Source organism: Cajanus cajan, chromosome 3 (genome assembly GCF_000230855.2).
Source record: "Cajanus cajan strain Asha chromosome 3, NIPB_CcT2T_4, whole genome shotgun sequence".
In the NCBI taxonomy this organism is placed as follows: Eukaryota; Viridiplantae; Streptophyta; class Magnoliopsida; order Fabales; family Fabaceae; genus Cajanus; species Cajanus cajan.
Window position 1 is genome coordinate 24,653,797 of NC_138519.1, and position 21,805 is coordinate 24,675,601.

Sequence of the window (21,805 nt, forward strand, 5' to 3'; positions counted from 1 at the left end):
CATCCAAAACTCAAGAAAAATCATCAATGTTCAACCTTCCATCAAGAAACCAAAAAAAAAAAACCAAATTTCCATCAAACCCCGAAACCCTGAAAACGAAAATCTTTCAAACACAACCATCAATCTCCAAGAATCAGACAATCCGTGAGTTTCTAACTCTCTCAACAACAACCAACACAAAATCCTAGCTTCCCTTACCTCGATGAGACGATTCCGAGCTCCGGGAAGAGAAGGGAGAAGAAGAAGCTTGAAGAGGAGCTCCGCACGGCTTAGCTAGGAATCCAACATCTTTACTCAGCTCCTAAGATCACCACTGCCACCCAAGATCAAAGAAAAAAGGAAATAGGAAAAGAGAGAGTAAAGGAGAATTGAGAGAAAGTGAGTTGAGAGGGAGAAAAATGAGAAGAGTGAAGTGAGTAGGGAGAAAGAAAATATGAACGGGGTCTCACAACCTCCCCAACAACAAGAGTTTTCGTCCCCGAAAATAGACTTACTTGGGAAAAGAAACAGATACTGCTCCCTGCACTACAGCTCAACCTCCCAAGTAGCCTCACCAGTAGCTGCATCCCACAACACCTTCACCAGGCAATAGACTTGCCCCTCAACTCCTTCAGCTTATGATCAACTTCAGCTACTGGCAACTTCTCAAATGTCAGATTCTCCTTCACCCGCACATCGTCTAGCTCAACTACATGACCAGGGTCATGGACATACCTCCCCAACAGGGACACATGAAATACATCGTGTAGGTTTGAAAGAGACAGTGACAAAGCCAACCGATAAGCAACCGGACCCACACGCTATATGATCTGATAGGGACCAACAAACCTCGGTGTCAACTTTCTTGCCTTCGCTACTCTACCCACACCAGAGGTCGGGGTCACCTTCAGAAACACATGCTCCCCTTCAGCAAACTCCAAAGGCTTACGCCTTTTATCAACATATGACTTCTGCCTATTTCGAGCAGTCTTCATCCTCTCTTGAATCAGCTTCACCTCCTCACTAGTTTGTAAGATTAGCTCCGGTCCCACAACCACTGACTCACCATCTTGATACCAACACAGAGGAGTCCTACATCTTCTGCCATATAAGGCTTCAAACGGCTCCAACCCAATACTAGCATGAAAGCAATTATTATACGCGAACTCAACCATCGGTAGGACCTCCTCCCAGCTCAAACCAACAGCCTTAATTCTCAGTTCCCAGCAAACCAAGAAGTTTCACCAACTCCACATCTTACAACTGCTTCTGCCCAACCTGCCTCAAGAACTCACTAGTTATGGTAATCATCCCATAATTAATTGATCTTGAGTTAACTCCACATAGAGATTCAAATCCCTGAACTCCTCAACCAGCTCCAGCTCTTTCTCCATCATACAAGACATGTGGATGGATTTCCTACTCAGTGCATCAGCCACAACATTGGCTTTCCCAGGATGATACATCAACGGGAAGTCATAATCCTTCAGAAATTCCATCCACCGCCTCTGTCTCATGTTCAACTCCTTCTGATCAAACAAGTACTTCAGACTCTTGTGATCACTGAAGACACTGAACCGAGCACCATACAGATAATGCCTCCATATCTTCAAGGTAAAAACAACCGCTGCCAACTCAGTTGCCTTGAAGCATATGTCACTACTTTTTTATTTTGCATCAGCACGCACCCTAGACCCTGGTGAGAAGCATCGCAGTACACATCAAAAGGTTCACCAGAATCCGGCAACACCAGCACAGGAGAAGAAGTCAACCTCCTCTTCACCTCATCAAACTCCGCTCACAGGCACCTGTCCAAATGAACGGCTGCTCCTTCCTTGTCAACTAGGTTAGAGGCGCTACTATCATGGAGAATTCCTCAACGAACCTTCGATAGTAACCCACTAAACCCACAAAGCTCCGAATATCCGTGACAGTCCTTGGACGTCCCCACTACAACACCGACTCCACTTTAGCCAGATCAACAGCAATCCCCTCAACTGAGATCACATGGCCCAAGAACATCACCTCACTCAACCAGAACTCACATTTTGAAATCTTAGCATACAGCTGCTTCGCTTTCAAAATCTCCAGCACTAACCTCAAGTACTCTCCATGCTCTCCGGGGTCCTTGAATAAATCAAGATATCATCAATGAACACCACAACGAATTTATCCAAGAACGGCCGAAAGATCATGTTCATGTAATCCATGAACACAGCAGGGGTGTTGGTCACGCCAAACAGCATCACAACATACTCGTAGTGACCATACCTAGTCCTGAAAGCAGTCTTCGGTATGTCACCCTCCTTCGCCCTTATCTGGTGATATCCTGACCTTAAGTCAATCTTCGAGAAAATGGATGCTCCCTTCATTTGATCCATCAAGTCATCTATCCGGAGAAGTGAATATTTATTCTTAATGGTCAACTTGCTCTACTGCCAGAAATCAACACACAATCGTCTACCTCCAACTTTCTTCTTCACTAACAACACGGGAGTACCCCACAGCGATACATTCGGTCACACCAACTGCTTCTCTAACAGGTTCTCCAACTAACCTTTCAGCTCAACCAGCTCAGCAGGAGCCATCCCATAGGGAGCCACCAACACTGGTCCTGCACCTGGAACCAAGTCAATGCTAAACTCCATCTCCCTAACAGGAGGGAATCCAGGCACCTCATCAGGGAACACCTCAGCAAAACCTCTCACCACATCAATCTCAACAATGACCCTCTTAGTCTCCACACTCATAGCAGCAAGCAGAAGACAACACTCTGCTCCATCCCTCAATAATGATTCAGCTTGACCAGCTGAAATCAATAGCTCCTCCTCCACCTGAGGAAAGATCAACTGCCTATTAGCACAATCTTTAAGGATGCGATTGGCAGACAATCAATCCATCCCTAAAACTATGTCAATATTCACCCAAGGTAAACAGATCAAGTTCACCTTGTACCCCTCCACCAACGCTCAACCTCCCCAACCAGCATGTAGACAGCATATGAAAGTCTCCTCTCTTGAGAACATCCCAGCACAGTGAAGATCTTCTCCATCTCACAGATCTAGTGGTCAGCTACCTCTAGGTCTACATCTCCCTTGAACTGAGGAGGACGGCATTTCCGGAACTCAGCTAGATCCTAACTCTCCTACGACCCCAAGGGCCTTGCTGCATCAGCTGCAGCTCTATCAGCGTCCATCCTAGGAAAATAAGAATTTTGCTGCTGCATAGCCATAGCCATCATCTCTATGGCACGGGCTATCAACTCATTGGTTATAGTCATTGTCTACAGAAGTAACAACATCTTCAGTATACAATAACTAAACCAAACAACCATCAACAGCACAACAATCAACACCACAGCAAAACAACACAACAATCAACACGGCAAACAACACAACAAGACTACAAGAAGTTAGCACAACACAGAGTTCAGCACAACAAAAGCCTAAAGGAACCACCCCCAAAGAGTGCCCATTAAACTCGAACTGCTCTAATACCACTAAAGTGTAACGACCCGGCTGGTCACTACACACTACACCGTACACCTGAAACCGGACAGAAAAGAACAAGTGTATACATATAGTGTCTAGAATATACATATATACATGTCCAAGTCTGACTAGATTCAAAATGTACAAAAATACATCCAGAGCTACTACACCAAGTAGCTAAAACACCAAAACGTCCATAAGAAATAAGCTCTATCTGCCAGCTGCAGACCTGCCACAAGCCACCAACCTATCCCTGCTCTGCTCCCACACATAGTATGATCATCGCAGTCCAAACCACATGGAAACAACAAGGGTAAGCTAGTGAAAGAAACAACATACATATACATAAATTTAAGAATAGTAAACAGCTACAGCTATCAGAACATCAATTAGCTTAACAACATCAGCTATATATATATATATTTATAACATCACACATCTCACATCATTCAACAATAACAACAGTACACATCGATAAATAGTAGTAAACACACAATGCGTCGTCACGCATATCTGCTCGGAGATCTCCTACAACAGCTCAGCCTTACGGCCTACAACATCTCCTATCAGCACGGAGCACAACACCGACTTAGCGGCTATAACAACACCACAATAGTGGCTAACAGCACCGACATAACGGCTATAATAGCACCACAATAGTGGCTAAACACAACATACAACTCAGCAATAAACAGCACAGCAAAATCAGCATACAACACAACCAATTTCCCCTTCCACAGCCATGGCTGCAAATCCACGGCCATAGCTGCAAGTTTCTGCCACTTCAATTTTTCTCCACAGCTATGGCTGCAAAACTACAGCTATGGCTGCAAGTCTCTGCCATCACGTTTTTCCTTCCCACGGCTATGGCTGCGAATCCACGGCTATAGCTGTGGGTTCCTGCAAGTGCATTTTTCTTCCACGGCTATAGCTGTGATGCCACGGCTATAGCTGTGGGTTTCTGAACTTCCAAAAACTCCATGGATTTCAGCTTCATTTTCACTCAAAACCTCCATGAACTTGCAATCCAAGGAGACCCAAACCATGCTACAACTCAAACGCAATACTACTAACCACATGCAACCCAAAAACATCAACAATCACAACATGCATGCATCCAAAACTCAAGAAAAATCATCAATGTTCAACCTTCCATCAAGAAACCAAAAAAAAAACCAAATTTCCATCAAACCCCGAAACCCTGAAAACGAAAATCTTTCAAACACAACCATCAATCTCCAAGAATCAGACAATCCGTGAGTTTCTAACTCTCTCAACAACAACCAACACAAAATCCTAGCTTCCCTTACCTCGATGAGACGATTCCGAGCTCCGGGAAGAGAAGGGAGAATAAGAAGCTTGAAGAGGAGCTCCGCACGGCTTAGCTAGCAATCCAACATCTTTACTCAGCTCCTAAGATCACCACTGCCACCCAAGATCAAAGAAAAAAGGAAATAGGGAAAAGAGAGAGTAAAGGAGAATTGAGAGAAAGTGAGTTGAGAGGGAGAAAAATGAGAAGAGTGAAGTGAGTAGGGAGAAAGAAAATATGAACAGGGTCTCACAGACTACTAGAAAAATAACAATGATCGTGTTTGATACTGGATGCAAATAGCATATATACAAGTAGACTTTTTTTTATATACTTTTTTTTAATTTATTTAAATAACATAAAGTGAAATATATTTACCTAAATATACCATTTAGTTTTTTAGGTTCGGTTACCCAAAGGAATTTTTCCAAATTTTTGAAAAATCCCTTTGAGAAATCAGTTACCCAGTAACCGATTTCTCAAAGGCCCATTTTATTTTCGTTTTCTATTTTTTTTAATTATTTTTTTTTCAGATTTGTAAATTTTTTTTCGTATTTTAATTTTAAATTTTAAGTTATTTTAAAATTTTATAGTAATTGTAAATAAAATAATTTAGTTAAGTTTTTAGAATAAGAATAAATAATGAAATAATTATTAACTAAATAAATAATAAAATAATTATTAACTAAATAAATAATGAAATAAATATGAATTTAAATTAATAAAAAAGACAAAATTTTTATTTAAAATAATAGTAAACAAAATACAATATTTGGAAGGTTTGATGACATTTTAAGCTTGGTGACTTGAATTCCCTTGACAATAAGGGCATTTCTTCTTTGAGTGACCTACATTCCTACAGAGAGAACATCTTCTTGGTTGTCCTGGTTCAACCATATCCATTTCAATGCGTATTCTGGATGACTTTGGATGACCTTTTTTATTTCTAATCTTTTCCGGATTAGGTATGATTTGTGGTTCTTCACAATCCGGCCAATAAGATTCATTAGGCAGTTCACTAAATAATTCGTTATACACATTTGAAACATATTGTAATGTGTATACCAGATCTATGTAAGATTTATAATCGTGGTGAACATGCTTACATGCAGCAACAATATGGGAGCATGGCATGTGTAGCTTTTGGAATTTTCCACAGTCACACCAGTTGTCATGTAGTATAACCGTGAAAGTTCTAGTAGGTCGTGTTTCCCTTAGGTTAATGGTCTTTTGCATCAGAAAACGTGTACTGTGACGATCAAATTCGAGGACATGATGACTATTAGCCTTTGATTCTGCATCTCTCATGGCCCTATTCATTATTTTCGTATAAACTTGGCCAGCCCTAAGTTTAGCATCGACTTCCTTCCCCCTTTGGATGAATAAGGCATTACATCTCTTATAAGTCGACATGATGATTGTAGAAATTGGCAAATTTCTTGTTTTTTTAAGAATGGAGTTAATTGCCTCAGCCAAGTTGGTAGTCATGTGTCCCCATCATCGGCCACCGTCCCATGCAAGAGTCCATTGTTCTTTTGGTATGGTGTTGAGCCATTCAATTACACCTTCGGTTTCTGGTTCGCTCCTTAGCGTGTTGTAGTAGTAATTGAATCTTGGCTCAGTCATCCCATAAGCTATGAAATCAGATTAGGAAAAAATGAACAATTTAGTAATGGTGAAATATGGTGAGTCAAATTAAAGTAATTAATGATGCTAAGTACATACCCATATTCATGATTAATTTTTTCCATTCTGTATTCTTGAAATGCCTCATGAAGTTTTGAGCTATATGGCAAATACAGAACACATGCACTGAATTCTCGGGTGTCCAACCACTGCCTTGTCTAGCGTAGGCATTTTTTATAGACTCGTGCCTGTCCAAAATTAAGCAAAGGCCATCTTGAGGGCAAACATGTCTTTTGAGATAATGTAGCAAGAAAAACCATGCCTCTGCTGTTTCACCCTCAACAATTGCAAAGGCAATTGGAAAGATTTTGTTGTTACCGTCTTGAGCCACGGCCACAAGGAGAGTTCCTTTGTATTTGCCATACAAGAATGTGCCATCAACTTGAACAATGGGTTTGCAGTATTTGAACCCATCGATACAAGGTTTAAATGTCCAAAATACTCTATGGAATTGAACATAATGATGAACCATCTCACCTTGTTGGTTGTATAGTGGCCTTGTTTGCTTCTCAACAACAAATCCATTAAGAAATCCACTCATGGCACTAAGCAACTTGGGTAAATCATGGTAAGATTGTTCCCAGTTGCCATGTAAGTCTTCAATTGCCTTTTGCTTTGCCATCCAAGCTTTGCGGTATGAGATCGTGTACCCTTCATCACTTTCGATGTGTGCTATTATTGTTGGAATGGAAATAGATGGATCACTCTCCACCAAAGGAAGAATACTTTTGCTAATATATACATAGCCAAGGTTAACATGATCTTGTGTAATAATAGGTGATGAACAAGAATGTTCACCTGATAGCTTACGAAGCTCCCATTTTTGGCTTTTAGTAATAAAAGCCGCTCTGCACCTCCAATCACATGTATTGTTAACACAGGCATGCAACAATTAATGTTGGTGAGGATTTCTCCACCCTGTAATACAAACCTTTCTTTATATGGTATGAATTTAGAACATGTTTGACTTCCTCCTTTGTGTTGAAAGTCATGCCTTGAAATAGAGTGTCAGGAGAGTACTCGACATTAACATGGTCAAGTGCATGTCTATACTCTGGGTCCGTGAAATCTGTTTGCAAATGAACATTATGCATGTGTGAAGGAAAACTGAATGTGCTTACGTGCTGAGATTGTTGTACAAGACGATCTTGTTCATCTTGTTCATCGTCTTGTTGGAGTCTTGCATCATCTTCCCCCTCACTAAAAGGACCAACTTCTACTTCAGGAACTCCAATTTTAGGGACTCCTTCCTGTGGTTCATCTTGTTGGACTCTAGATGTAAGGAGGTTGGTAAATGATGCATGTGTATGAAAATCGTTTAATGAAGGTTGGGTTTCATAGAAGGAAGTTTGGTTTTCATACGAAGAAGGTTGGTTGTGATAGGAAGATGGTTGGTTTTGATAGATAGAAGGTTGGTTTTCATAGGTAGATGGTTGGTTTTCTTTTTCAGAAATAATTGGTGTGAGATCTGCATATAGTTGAGCAGAAGTTAGATGTTTAAGGGAACGAATCATTTGAATCATACCATGAACGTCTTCATCGTCGGTAAGCTTGACAGCCCGGAAATAAAGCATTCCTTCACCTACCACTTGTGGATACCGAAAGTAAAGTTGATCAACTGAATGTGGTTGTGGTAATAAAAGTTTTCTTTGGATCTTAGCTTTCAACGCATCAAGTATGATACGTGATCTAATTAATAAAAATATTGGGTCAGACGATACAAAAGTATCCCCTTGATTTGTTTGAGTGATTTCACCATTGAAAAAGACTAACACATTGAAAAAAGAGGAAGACATTGTTGTAGACAAAGACTAACACATAGAAACAACAAAGCTTAGCTCAGTTGCACTTTGCATTTAAACCCAACATTCATATCATTTAAATAGAAGGTGGAGATAGAAGTCAATCAATTACACTCAACAACCCTAAACAATGCATCAATGACACTCTGCACAAAGCATTGATTTTTCTGACGCTCTGGTACAAAGCATTCATGCCTCTGCACTAAGCATTGATTTTTATGACGCTCTAAGAAAAAGCATTCATGGCACTGCATCAATGACACACTGCATCAATGACACACTGCATCAATGACACTCTACACAAACACTACTACAAGACACACATTTTACATCGGTTCTTTAACATTATCTACATCGGTTCTAAAACCGATGTAGAATGGAGTGACGTAGTAAATGCAAACCATTTTACATCGATTCTTCCCACAACCGATGTAAAATGATGTACAAATTTACATCGGTTCTTTGTACAACTGATGTAAATTTGTACACCAATTTACATCGGTTCTTCCCACAACCGATGTAAAATGATGTACAAATTCTCTGGAAAACTGACCATCATCATCTTTCTCTAGCATCATATCAACCAGAGGTCCGACCCTTGACATAGAACCCGTATCAACCATCATCCCTATGCTTGTCTTGTATTCACGAATTGGCCAATAAGAAAAACCCCGAGCTGCTCGCAAACTCCTCCAAATGCCGTTGATTTTCACCCTGTTGACGAAGATTCCAGCTTGAACAAACAAAGACCTTACACAACTACTGCATACCATCTATCCGATGTACCTAGAAAATTACACAAAAACACAAATACTCTCAAATCCCAACAATAATAGAACTCAACAACGTAAACCAAACTAAAAAAAAAATAGAGAGAGAGAGACTAAAAGGGAAAGAAAAAGAAAATGGCAAGTTCACAAATTTACAAACCACATTGAATAATCATCATCATAATCATCAACATCATAAATCAATATAATTATCCAATCAACATATACTCGTGAAATTAAAAAATATAAAATATAAAATAAAAATAAAAATGAAAGCACAAGGATCAAAACCTTTTTTTAATATTGAACTCTCTAAACTACAATAATCATTGATTCGAAAAGCAAATTCAAGGCAAAATTCGGAGAGAATTGCGGAATCAAGGGTTGAATGTTTCTCGAATTTGTGATTGAATAACAGAGTAGAAAACCTTTACACAATCATTGCATTATAATTAATTTCAAAATTAAAATAGGGAGTAATACTAAAAATACATTTTATTATCCGTATCCAAAGCATATTTAAGTCCAATGAGACTGTTTGAGAAAACGCTTATGATTACTTCAAAGAAAGGCCAATATAACATTAGCTAATGAGTGTTGATAAGCGATAATAATCAATATATTAAATTTGTTAATCAAGGATTCTATCATTTAACCAAATCACAGAAAATGCAATTATGATGGTATAAAAAATACTTACAGAAAACATGTGTCCATCTCGGGTTAAAGCAACTGAATGAGTACCTCCACATGACACCTGACCCAAACTAATTATCTTCATCTTAGAATTTTTTTTATAACTCTAAATAACAATTATTTTCAAAAATTCCTTTGTTTTTCCATTCCCCCCTCCCCTACTCAAATAGAAGATGTCATGATTGGCAAGACACATGAAGCACACAATATGGATGTCAAAGTATAATCAAATGTGACCAGCAGAATTCACAAATTCAAATTAAAATAGACAGAAATGTGTCAAATTATATTCTCCACAAGGGTTTGGATATTTTGGTTGTCCATTTTTGGAGCTTCAATCATGTCAAAGTGAGATAAAATTTATAATGGTTATAACTTATAACAAAAGTTCATTATTAAGAAGACCATTCATGGATGCCAAATCATTTCATTGTTACCTAGCCATGACACTGAAGCTCCATATATTAGTTAACCTGATCGGGGGAAGATAGCAAAAAAGAGTACCTGAACAATATCTTCACCAGCTAAAAGCTGAACCTTCTGCGGTACCATTTTACTACTCTTGTCACTATCACCGAATCCAAGCCTGCCATTTTCACCCCTTCCCCAGCCATAAACCTGAAAAAAATTTAAGAACAAAGATATTATAGCCTAATCACTAGAAAAACGTTAATAGAAACCAAAAGCCATTTAGATGAAAATAAAGTAGTAGTATTGAGTATCAACAAAACCAAAACCCATACAGAAGAAAATAAAGTAGCAGTATTAAGTGTCAATAAAGAACCAGAAAACAATTACAAAAAAGTATAACTGATGGACTCCTTCCACCAAGGGGTTGATCATGGACGTCCAAGGTGGGAAGAATCTCCTTTCCAAGGCCAAGATGGTGACCTTAGAGGGTGGATGTTCCTTCAAGGGTGAGGCAAAAGGAAGGTGGGCGTAAATGAGTTGATTTGGGCGAATATGAGAGATGAAGGGAGGATGGTGTTTTGGGTGTTCTAGTTGGCTCTCTTCACTAAGTGGAGGTGAAGGCCATTCAAGGTATCCCTAAACTCACTCTAAGGAGGAGATAAGAGAGGTAGGCCGAATTGACCTAGTGACTAAGGAGAGGATTTGAGGCAAAAAATGCTCACTGAAATTCATATATTCCAAAGTATTTACAAGGTGTGGGGTGTTGGGCATTTATAGGAGGGGAGACATCTAGGGTTGCATTTGGAGTGGGAAAATGCATTCCAAATGAAATGCAAATGAACCCTAGATGCAACTTGGTGGCCAAGGATGGAATCTTTGGGTTTAGATTGACTATATCTAGGTGCATGATAAGACCATGCAACCTTTGCCCTCCACTTGGGCCTAAGCCTTTCTAACACAAAAAATAGACCCAAAAACACCAAAAACATGCGTCACCCTCTAATTAACATCCTAGCCCAAAATTAAAAACCCTAATCATCTAGAGCACCCCATAATACATCACCTCTTGGACTTCTTGGCCTTAGTGTTATTCCATCAATAACCCTACCTCTCTAATGCGAAAGATAGGATTCTCCCCATGAAGTCTAGATGTATAACCAAAACCTAAAAAGGTAAAAAGACTAAAACTATAGCACACTAATGCATTAGTCCTAAAAACTAAAATATCTTGTTGGAGGTACCCAATGTGGTGACCTAGATATGTACTAGAAAATAAAGAAAACTTAACTAAAAAATTTCCTAAACAACTTTGTATTGCATTATTTGTTAGATACATATGAGAAAAAGGTGTTAAGAGGAGTCTAGAAAACTCATATAATCTAAGTTTGTCTTGTAGGGAAGTATCCAAGTTAAGTTCAAATAAGTTTGAACTTCCTTCAAGATCAAAAATAGAAGATACAACACCATGAGATCTATCCAACAAACCAAACAAACCAAAATTTGGGTGCTTTATGAAGAAAACTAAAGTAGAAAGAGTCTTAAAGAAAGAAGGCTTATCTTCCTTGGGCACCACGAAGGAAGTAGCACAAGAAGTGGGACTAAGTGAAGTCCACTTCTTCTTCACTAAATCTTGAAGTTGAGATTCTTTTTCTTTAAAAAGGATTTGTTTTTGAACCTCCACTTCATGACTAGTGGCAACGTGGGAAAAAGAGTTAAGGTCTTGATGAATGAAAAGAGTCTTTAAATCATTTTTAATGGGAAAGTGGCTTTCTTCAAGCATAAGCCCTTTGGAAGAAACATTATCCTCCTTACTCTTCTCTAAGAGTGTTGGTTGTTGTTTTTCTAACCACTCTTGAACTTTTTCTATACTTTTCTTTATTTTTTCTTTCTTTTCTATTTTCTTTTCTTTTTCTTTTCTTCTAGGTTCTACTTCTCTTGTTGTATTTTCTTCCTCATGCATACTCCTAGGGACTCTAACTTCTTTGCCTATTTGAGATCTAGTTGGAACAATCCTAGGTTTGGACCCACTAGTTTCTCTCCTTTCAACTAATTTTGCAAGTAATTGTTTTATTTCCTCCTTATTCTTAGCATTTTCTTTTTCCCTTTTTCTAATTTCTTCCTCTCTTTTTATGTGTTCCTCTTCTTTTTTTCTTATGTACTCTTTTAACTTTCTAATCTCATCTCTAACACTAGGCCTAGAACTACAAGAGTTATGACCATGTACACTAGAATGAGCACTCATCTTTGATCAAGAAAAGGTTTTCACAAATTTGTTTTCAAAAAGTTGGTAAAATGGTTTTTACAAAGAATGAGTGATAAAAAGGTTTTCACAAAAAGGTTTTCAAGATGCAAGATTGGTATGAAAAGGCCTAAATATACAAATTGAACTATCAAAGGAGGTGGACTACTAAGAATCACTTAAAAACCAAGCCTTTTCAAGAAAAAATTACTAAGCCTTTTCACACTTTTCTCACAAAATAATTTTTTTTTTTTTGCACAAAAGTTAAGTGTGTGTGTTGTGCACGCCCCCCTAGTAGGAAAATGAAGCCTTCTAAATGAAACAAATAAACAAAGTAAAGTCCTAGGCAAATATACTACCAAAGCTTTAAAGCATGCAAAGGAAAGCACTTAAAGCATATGCTAGTCGAAGTCCTAGGTGAAGGTTTTCAAATCACCTTCAACTACACGAACTAAAACCAAAATGAAGAGGTTTAAAAATGGCCAATTACAAACCAAGATAAAAGAAAACAAAGGCCAAAATACAAAAGGCCGAAAATTCACAAGAAAGAAACAATTAGAAAAACAAAATTTTCAAGTCTTCAACTCCTCCAATTTGGCTCCCCTTCACATGGAACAAACAAAGTTAGTCCTCTCCTTTGGTGTTTGCACTCTTTGAGATATGATATCCTTCTCCAAAGCACTTGGGACCTCACGGATTTATTCTCCACTCAATCCCCGAAAGAAATTTTGCTAAGGGTATCTTGGAGATAGTACTTCACCTACACTCAATGACAACAAACCAACCAAGAACAAGAAGGAGGCCAAATGAATAAAAACTGAAAAAGCTCAATTAAAAAGCTAAACTCAAAGAGAGATTAATGAGACAAACATAAGAATTTCAAGGAAGAAAAGAGAAAAATTAAGACACATTAAAAAGGCTAGCACACAAAAGAGAAAATCCTAGAATGACACTAGAATGGAATAAGTCTTTAAAGGTTTTGCAATTGTAAACTTAAGTCCTTTTTGGTAAAGGTCCAGCCACGGTTTTGTGTCTCAAATGGGTCCAATAAGGTCCAAAAATTTAGTCCAAGTCCAACTCCAATGTGCAAGGGTAACTAGGTCAAATGTCCACAAGTCTAGCAACAAAATCCTTTTGTTTTCTTTTGTTTTTCTTTAGGCCTTTTTGGTCACTTTTTTTTTTTAATTTTCTGTCCAGATTTTTCTTCTATTTTCTTTTTAAATTTTGCTTGGTTTTTACACTTGTGGGTGATTAAAAATTCAGCACATATAAGGAGTCAAAAATAAAGAGACAAGTGGCAACACATGAGTGGGTATAGAAGCATTTTGTGAGTGGAGTGTGTCTTGTACTATTTTCTTTTTGGTGTAGATTTTTTTCAAAGATTCCAGCACTCACACACAAAACTTATCACTCACACATGTGCATAAAAGGACAAAAGAATAATCATGTAATGATGTGCATGGAAAGGTGGCCAATCATGTATGTGTAGGAGGCAAATAACACATAGATTTCAATACAAATTTGGAGCATGCCAAGGACTAATCAACATGCATGAATGACTTCTACATGGTGCAGTAAATTTTCAGCCACCTCATGGAAAAGCACATACATCAAATATTTTCATTTTTTCATACATCAAATGGGTGCATCATACATATATATTTTTTTGTCTTTTTGAGATGGGTGAGATAAACACAACTTTTGACAAAACTTTAAAGGTAAAAAGATCAAAAAGAGATGGAAGACATGTTCTTGATGTTCATAATATATTTTTCCAGCAACAAGAGTAAATACAAAAATGGCACACAAGAACCTAAAACTCAAGAAAAACCCTAAAGCACAAAAGGAGGCTCATGAATAAGAAATGAACCCTAGATGCAACTTGGTGGCCAAGGATGGAATCTTTGGGTTTAGATTGGCTATATCTAGGTGCATGATAAGACCATGCAACCTTTGCCCTCCACTTGGGCCTAAGCCTTTCTAACACCAAAAATAGACCCAAAAACACCAAAAACATGCGTCACCCTCTAATTAACACCCTAGCCCAAAATTAAAAACCCTAATCATCTAGAGCACCCCATAATACAAAGGTAAAATAGGAAATACAAGAGAAAATAAATTCTAAGTCCTAAACACCCCAAAATACAAGGGTAAAATGGGAAATACAAGTAAAATAAATTCTAAGACTAAAATACCCCAAGATACAAGGGTAAAATAGGAAATCAAAGATAAGGGTAAAATAGGAATAAAAAAAATAAATGTTATACTAATAAAAACTTAGGAGCTAAGGTCCAAAAGTGGCCTCACTCCTCTTATGGCTTTTAAACACTAACCCATTCCTTTTGCTTCCTTCAATACATCACCTCTTGGACTTCTTGGCCTTAGTGTTATTCCATCAATAACCCTACCCCTTTACTACCAAGGTATACACAATGAAATCAAATAAGTGTCTATGCATATTGCTTTCCTCCATTCACTGCTTACAAGAGGATTTGTTTCCAAAACCAATGAGGCATGTATTGTTTTCTACTATAATAAGTATTTTGAGAAGAAGCAAGTAAATAAAAAATTTAAAAATATGGAGTTAAATGGATTCAAATATTCTACAAGGGTTTCTTGAAAATAAAATTTAATCCCAATAGATTCCAGGAAAAAAGGGGTACCTCTCCTTCATCTGTCAATGCAGTAGAATGCCATCCACCTGCAGTAATATCCACCTAGAGTTCCAACCAGATTAATAAAAGAATTTAGGAGATCAAGATACTTTATGATCTACTATAATATCATCATGCATATTACATCACATACCCGGATTGCGGTCAATTTTTCTATGGTAACGGAGTTTCCCAACATCCAGCATCTCCAAAATTGCGTTCCTAGAATCTGACGCTCTCTCAAACAAAATCTGAATCTCTTTCACCGCCTCAGAGAATCCTTTCGCAGAGTCACTGCATTGCGCTTTCACCTTCTTATTCTTCGCTCCTCCATTTTCCGCCGTCGATTTAGACACGTCACCTTTCTGAACCGTTCCCCTTTCCTTCTCCACCACGTCAATGTCGCCAGTAGCCACGTACGACACGTGGTATCTCTCGTACGACTCGAAGAAGCTCAGGAAATCCCACGCCGAGCTGCTCTGCGACGGAGACGACCTCAAACTAGAATAGTCGCCGGAGCACAGTAGAGAAAAAGCGTCCTCGTAACGGAACAATTTAAACTCTTCTTTTTTGGTGTCTTTGGGTTCTAAATCGGAATGCAGACAAAGGTGGGCGTCGGAGTCGGAACTTAGGGAGGAAGGAGAACAAGGTGGTGGAGATTAGACAAATCGTGGCCTTGAAGACAATCATGGAGCGAAGAAGAGAGGTTCACATTGGTCGCGGTGGCTAGGTTTACGTATGAGTGAAAGGGTACTGTGCCTTGAAAATTAGGGTCTCATTTCTACATCGGTCATGCGCAAAATCGATGTAGAATAACTCCTGGATTTTATTTTTACATCGGTTAATCATAAAACTGATGTAAAATTTCTCATATTTTCTATTTATTTACAAGTTTGCCATCGCGTTTATGATTTACATCGGTTCTAGTAGAACCGATGTAAATATGGCGATGTTAAATAGTACTTTTGTAGTAGTGAAAGTAATAACTTTTCTGACGTTCTGGTACAAAGCATTCATGCCTCTGCACTAAGCATTGATTTTTTTGACGCTCTGGGACAAAGCATTCATGGCACTGCATCAATGACACTCTGCACAAACCAATAACTTTTCTGACGCTCTGGTACAAAGCATTCATGCCTCTGCAATAAGCATTGATTTTTCTAACGCTATGGGACAAAGCATTCATGGCACTGCATCAATGACACACTACATCAATGACACCCTACACAAAACATTAATTTTTCTAACGCTCAGGACAAAACATTGATGACTCTGCATCAACCATTGATTTTTTCCACTATATATACACTACATACGATCCAACCCTAAACACACAACAAAAGATCAATTTTCTTCAGCTATTGCACTATTGAATTTCGTTGCTTTGTTTTTCAAGAATGTCTTCTTCATCTTCAACTATGTTGTGGAAACAACACCTCCATAGGTCAAATGTAACTCATCTTATGGTAATTTATTATACATTGTATAATGTTTACAACTAATATTATATTTTACTAACATTTCAATTCTAACATTTTCGTAGACAACAAGTGATCAAGTGATTCAATCTTACTATCATTCCATGCCTACACCTGACCCAAGAATTAAGAATTTGTTGGAGGTTATTGGCTTTGCCGAGATTGCGAAAATAAGACATTTTAAAATTGATGATTGTTTGATAACGTCTTTGGTGGAGAGGTTGCTAATTTGTAGTTAGCTTCATTAACAACATAAGGTTACTTATGTAACATAAATCTTCTTGTATATAATGAAGGGACACTCATTTAAAATAACGGACAAAATCTTCATGAGCATTGTTATTTCTCTAATAGTCCAATAGTAAAAAAAATATGTTAGACTCTTCTAGTATCCTTAATTATATTAGGTACCTTAGAATTTTTCTAAAGAAAAAGTTAACTTTTTAACAGACATAATCATTAAAAATAAAATTAAGGGAAAAAGTAATTAAAAACAATAAAAAAGAATTTTATTTATTAACATCTCGTAATGGACAAAAAAGTTGACTTTCATTTCTTAAACAATGATAGCTAATTCCCATATTCATTTTTATTCATAACAAAAAAAACCATTTAATAAAAAATTTAGACAACTAAAGTTCTATGATTTTGAAACCAATAAACAGACATAAAGCAACGGACAGTCATCTAAAATAATGGACAAAAACATAGAAGATCATAATTTTTTTTTTGTTATTCACAATAATCGATGACAAGGGCATTGACACTATTAGGGATAATGACCTTAGTACAATCGAACATTGTACACTGGTACCTTATCTATTAGGAAAACGAATAAAAATAAAGTGTCCAACTTTATATAGCGGCACTAGGTGACTTATTTGGTTCTACCTCAACTATTTGCTAACTATTTTTAAAAAAAAAATTGTGGTAGAAAATGATGCTATATTGACCAGCAACACACCTGTTAACTACCCCATGCTCGTAATATGTTTAAAAATGATCCCGTTCACACATAAAAAAATGGTGAGATCATTAGAGAGGATAAAAAAGTGATTCAAAAGCTTTAATTCCCCTAATGTAGCAAATAGTTCATTTTTTAGTCACTAATAATGATTAAATGCTTATTTTGCCTTATCTAGTCTTTGCAGCTAAGATCTTTTATATTAGTTGAATGGTTGGTATACTTGTCGTGTTTTGAGTCCATGGTTAACAATATAATTACATTTAACTAAAGGAGAAACTAACCTGAAATGGAAACTCAACATCATCTTTATACAAAACAAAAAAATATTTAGTAAAAAACTTAAAAAACTTAAGTCTCGTAATTATGAAACCAATAATTAAGTAGCCATAAGACAATGCCCCCATGCACAATAAAAAGGGTTGGCATTGCATTTGATCCCCACTCAACATTAACTCGAGACATTCCAACATGTAATGACAATATGTAACATAATATAGAAAACTCCAATATTACGTTTAAGGGTAGACAAATACGCAATGATCGAACAATCGCATCATTTCCAATATTGTTCTCACCTACCATTGTAATCCATAGTAAGGGTGTGAGAAACTTAGAACATGATTGCTCAAAACTTGCTAAAATATGAACAAGAGTTCCAGTAAAGAAAATGATCTTCTATGTTTTTGTCCGTTATTTTAGATGGTTAACTATTCATTATATGCAAGAAAAATGAGGTTAAATAGGTAACCTTATGTTGTTACGGAAGCTAATTACAAATCAAAAAAATAATCAAGTTACAAATCAGGAAGTTAATCAAGAGGTTATACAAAAAAATATATTAAATATATGCCAAAATATATTAACAACCTAAATATCTTGTATTTATATTATTTTGCAACTAATACTCCCCCTTAAGTTAGAGCATGAAGATCTCGATTGTTACCTGCTTGAATTTCATCTCAAACAAATGACAATCCATCTCAATATGTTTTGTTCATTCATGCAACACATGATTCATTACGATATTCAAAGTCGCTTAACTGTCACAATATAATCTCAAAGGAAGAACATGTTGTACACTAAGGCAAAATAAGATGGATTTTAACCTCTTCAGTTCACACGTAATAGTAGCCATTGAGCGATACTTTGCTTTTGTTGAAGAATGCCACACTGGCAATTGTTTCTTAGTCCTCCATGAGATGGGTGAAGATCGAAGTAAGACGAAATAGCTGATCTATGATCAACGAGTTATCAAATAACTAGCCCAATTACTATCGCAAAAACCATAGATTCACAAATTGCAATCACGATGCAATGCATATAGAAAAAGTGGACATGACTAGGGGGAATCCATTCCGTATCATTTTTATTTTAGAAACTGAGAGGTTGGACAGAGATAATCATCTCTTCTCAGAGGAGCAATGGCTCTGGGGTTACAGGGGGCTTTCTTCTGTAATTTATCTAGTTTTCCAATCAATAATACAATTGTTGTTTCTCTTTAAAATTTGGGTTCCTATCATGTATCCACTTTTGTTACTTATTCTAACGTATGGGGTTCAGGTCATGTTTCTACATCATCAGGTCTCAAGTATTTTGTCAAGTTTACTGAAGAATTTATACAATCCTAATCCCTAATTCATATGCATGGAATCACTCCCGGCTATATCATATTATTAACAAATTACAAATAAAAATCAAGTTTAAGCACAAGCACAACACTTATAAAAAAGGGTTAGCGTTGAATATTCCATTAGAATATTTTAACACATTGTTACATTAGTTATTGAGAATGGAAAGGAGTGTTATTTTGAGACAAAAATGGATTGATGTATTATTTTAATAAACCTCAAGGATGGTTAGTGTTATTTACCCTTGAAATAATACTAGCAATTATTTGCCTAAAATTAAGCATTACCAAACATTAAGCAATAACAACGCAGCAGGCAGGGAGTTAGAAATAAACTGTAACAATTTTATCAAAAAATGGCCAACAAATAAGGTAATCTAACTCTAGCATCAGTATTGTATAATCAATGTGTTTCAATTCCTCCACCTTCAAGGGTAACATAACACAAAATTAAAGCACACACAACCATTTATTCAGTCAGAAGCATTCTACCAGCGGCGTTCTACACAAAACTCCACAGAAAAGTGGAAAAACAAGGCACAGAAATACAAATAGCTACAATACATAGCATACACACCTTGAAATACCTAATAGCTCTCAAAATATAAAAGCTTTAAAAAGATGTACAGGACCACAATTGCAGCTACTAATGTTTTTTTTTTGTCCATGAACATGATTCATGCAACGTCTCAAAATTAACAACTAAAGATTATTCTGCACTCACAAAACATGACTTCCACTGGCCAAACATTACTTAACACCAACAGAAATCAACCCTAGGAGCACCAGATCAACTCCCGTGTCCCAGGAATACTGCCAATGTTTCAAAAAACAGTTCATAATTATAGATGCAAATCAAGCTCATTTGGGTCTCCACAACTGCAACTGTGAACACATTAGTCCACAATTCCTCACAATATAAAAGTTTGCAACAAAACCACAACCACAATTTAAAACCTCTACATCCGCCAAATTTGTCCCCAATGTCATTCCATAATTTAAAACCTCATACAAATCAACTAATCAACAACATCACCATCACAATCTCACTGACCTGAACAAGATAGTAAAAGATCCGAAGGCCTTCGGGATCAGCGCTACTCTGAACATCTACAAGAGAGCCAATCTTGGAGGTGGTGAAGGATATGTGCTCGTTCCCCATTACAATCTGCAGCTCCTACCTCCCCACTCTATCAGGTTCCGGTCAGTTGTTATCATCTTCCTTCATAATCTGCACAATCAAATAGTTATTTTCAAAATGACAATAAAAGAGGTTCTTAGGGTTAGGATTAGGGTTAAGGTTACCTCGCTCTCGGCGATGATACGGCGGCACTTGCGGAGAACGGCGGGGGTGAGGTAAACCTCCTTGCGGATGATGGTGTCGTTTTTGTAGTTGGAGTTGTTCGCGTAACGGAGTTTTCCGTCAGGTCTGAACTCGAACTCTAGGAACTCGTGCCCGAACTTCCCCTTGTGCCCAACGTAGTAATGCAGGTACAATTCCCCGTTTTCCCCTTCGCTCGCCATTCAATCCCAACACAAACCCTCTTCTCTGCGCTAATTTTAAGAACGGAGCGATTGTGGAATGTGCCAAGATCCAAGACACTGCGAAGGAAGAGATTCAAAGGGGAGCGAAACGTACCTCTGTGTGTCGCTCTCGCGAGGGAATGCAATTGTTGCTGCAACAGAAGAAGCTACTAGGGTCGCGGTTTGTATTCAACTTCAAATGAAGCTTTTTGTTTTGATGTTGAAAATAATAATTCTAAAGCCCTGATATTTAATAATAAATAAACTATATGTTTTGAATATTTTTTAAAATTTAAGATAGTTTTTAATGTATGATAACTAATAATAGGATTTATTTTATTAAATTATTGAGTATAACCCACTTTAATTATTTTAAGCCTCTTTGCCAGAGGAGATATTGCATTTGGTGAATTCTTTAATGAGTGCAAATGTAACGTAATTAGTAGATTGGAACGGGGCATTTCCAAATTAGAACGGGTCATTCCAAACTATTAAATCAATGGTGATTTAGTCGCCCAAAATGAATCGTTTCCAAACTGGAACGGGCCGTTCTAAAATGGTCATTATGAGTTAAAATTCACTTTAGAATGGTCTGTTTTGATTTTAAAACAAGTCGTTCTAGACGTGCCAGAACGGACCGTTCCAATTTCAGAATAGGTCATTATGCATGTGAAGGCTGATGATATACACCTCTTATCTTTTATAAGTACACCTCCAATCTCTCTTTTTTTTAAATAAAATTCCTAAAATATCCTTTTAACTAAATTTTTATTTTAAGTTCTATTTTTATATTTGTTTTTTATTGATCCCTTTTTTCATCATTCTTCTTTTTCTTTCTTTTTTTCATTCTCCTTTTTCATCACTCTAGTCATTCTTTGATGATTTTATTCTTTTTCGTTTTTCATTCTTGATTTTTCTTCTTTTACAATCAACATAATCATATTTTATCTTTCTATCTTTTAAATTCTATTTTTCACTTTCTACTCTATTCTTTCTTAAACCCTAATTTTTCATTCAATCTTCATTATTCTCTACATTCAATACAAGGTACAAATTAATATATTAAATTATATTTTTATATTTATAATTTTTTTAACTTATTTAACATTACTTATGGACAACAGGATTGTAGATGACGGTGGTAGATGAGGAGATAAAGAAACACGTAAGTT

General features: G+C 36.9%; 2 protein-coding genes across 8 annotated transcripts; both read right to left on the reverse strand.

Annotated features, from left to right (window-relative positions):
• Positions 1–8,314: 8,314 nt before the first annotated feature.
• On the reverse strand, positions 8,315–17,032 carry LOC109816953 (ultraviolet-B receptor UVR8). 2 transcript variants are annotated; one of them, XM_083070702.1, is made up of 5 exons: positions 15,192–16,932; positions 15,047–15,100; positions 10,238–10,351; positions 9,738–9,794; positions 8,315–9,053 (listed from the first exon to the last, which is right to left on the reverse strand). In XM_083070702.1, exons 1-5 carry the CDS (start codon positions 15,234–15,236, stop codon positions 9,027–9,029), a joined length of 297 nt encoding a protein of 98 aa, XP_082926828.1. In that variant the 5' UTR covers positions 15,237–16,932; the 3' UTR covers positions 8,315–9,026. The 2 variants fall into 2 exon arrangements, with proteins under 2 accessions (XP_082926828.1, XP_082926829.1); XM_083070703.1 differs by lacking the exon at positions 9,738–9,794 and having other exon boundaries at positions 15,192–17,032.
• LOC109816951 (protein mago nashi homolog) lies at positions 10,358–20,886 on the reverse strand. Of its 6 annotated transcripts, none has more exons than XM_083070697.1 (4): positions 20,749–20,886; positions 20,415–20,658; positions 20,164–20,340; positions 10,358–13,143 (listed from the first exon to the last, which is right to left on the reverse strand). In XM_083070697.1, the coding sequence occupies exon 4, from the start codon at positions 12,384–12,386 to the stop codon at positions 11,232–11,234; it is 1,155 nt and encodes a 384-aa protein (XP_082926823.1). In that variant the 5' UTR covers positions 12,387–13,143; positions 20,164–20,340; positions 20,415–20,658; positions 20,749–20,886; the 3' UTR covers positions 10,358–11,231. The 6 variants fall into 6 exon arrangements, with proteins under 6 accessions (XP_082926823.1, XP_082926824.1, XP_082926826.1 ...); XM_083070698.1 differs by having other exon boundaries at positions 20,415–20,663; positions 20,749–20,869; XM_083070700.1 differs by having other exon boundaries at positions 20,164–20,327; positions 20,415–20,857.
• Between the last annotated feature and the right edge of the window lie 919 nt (positions 20,887–21,805).

Bases quoted from the DNA above. Each gene is read 5' to 3' on its own strand.
- LOC109816953 (XM_083070702.1), bottom strand. From the start codon at position 15,236: ATGTTGGGAAACTCCGTTACCATAGAAAAATTGACCGCAATCCGG. The intron at 9,795-10,237 runs GTACTCTTTTTT...AGTTTGGGTCAG, and splicing joins CTGGTGAAGATATTGTTCAG to GTGTCATGTGGAGGTACTCA. The intron at 9,054-9,737 runs GTAAGTATTTTT...GTAATTTTCTAG, and splicing joins GAGATGGACACATGTTTTCT to GTACATCGGATAGATGGTAT.
- LOC109816951 (XM_083070697.1), bottom strand. From the start codon at position 12,386: ATGAGTGCTCATTCTAGTGTACATGGTCATAACTCTTGTAGTTCTAGG.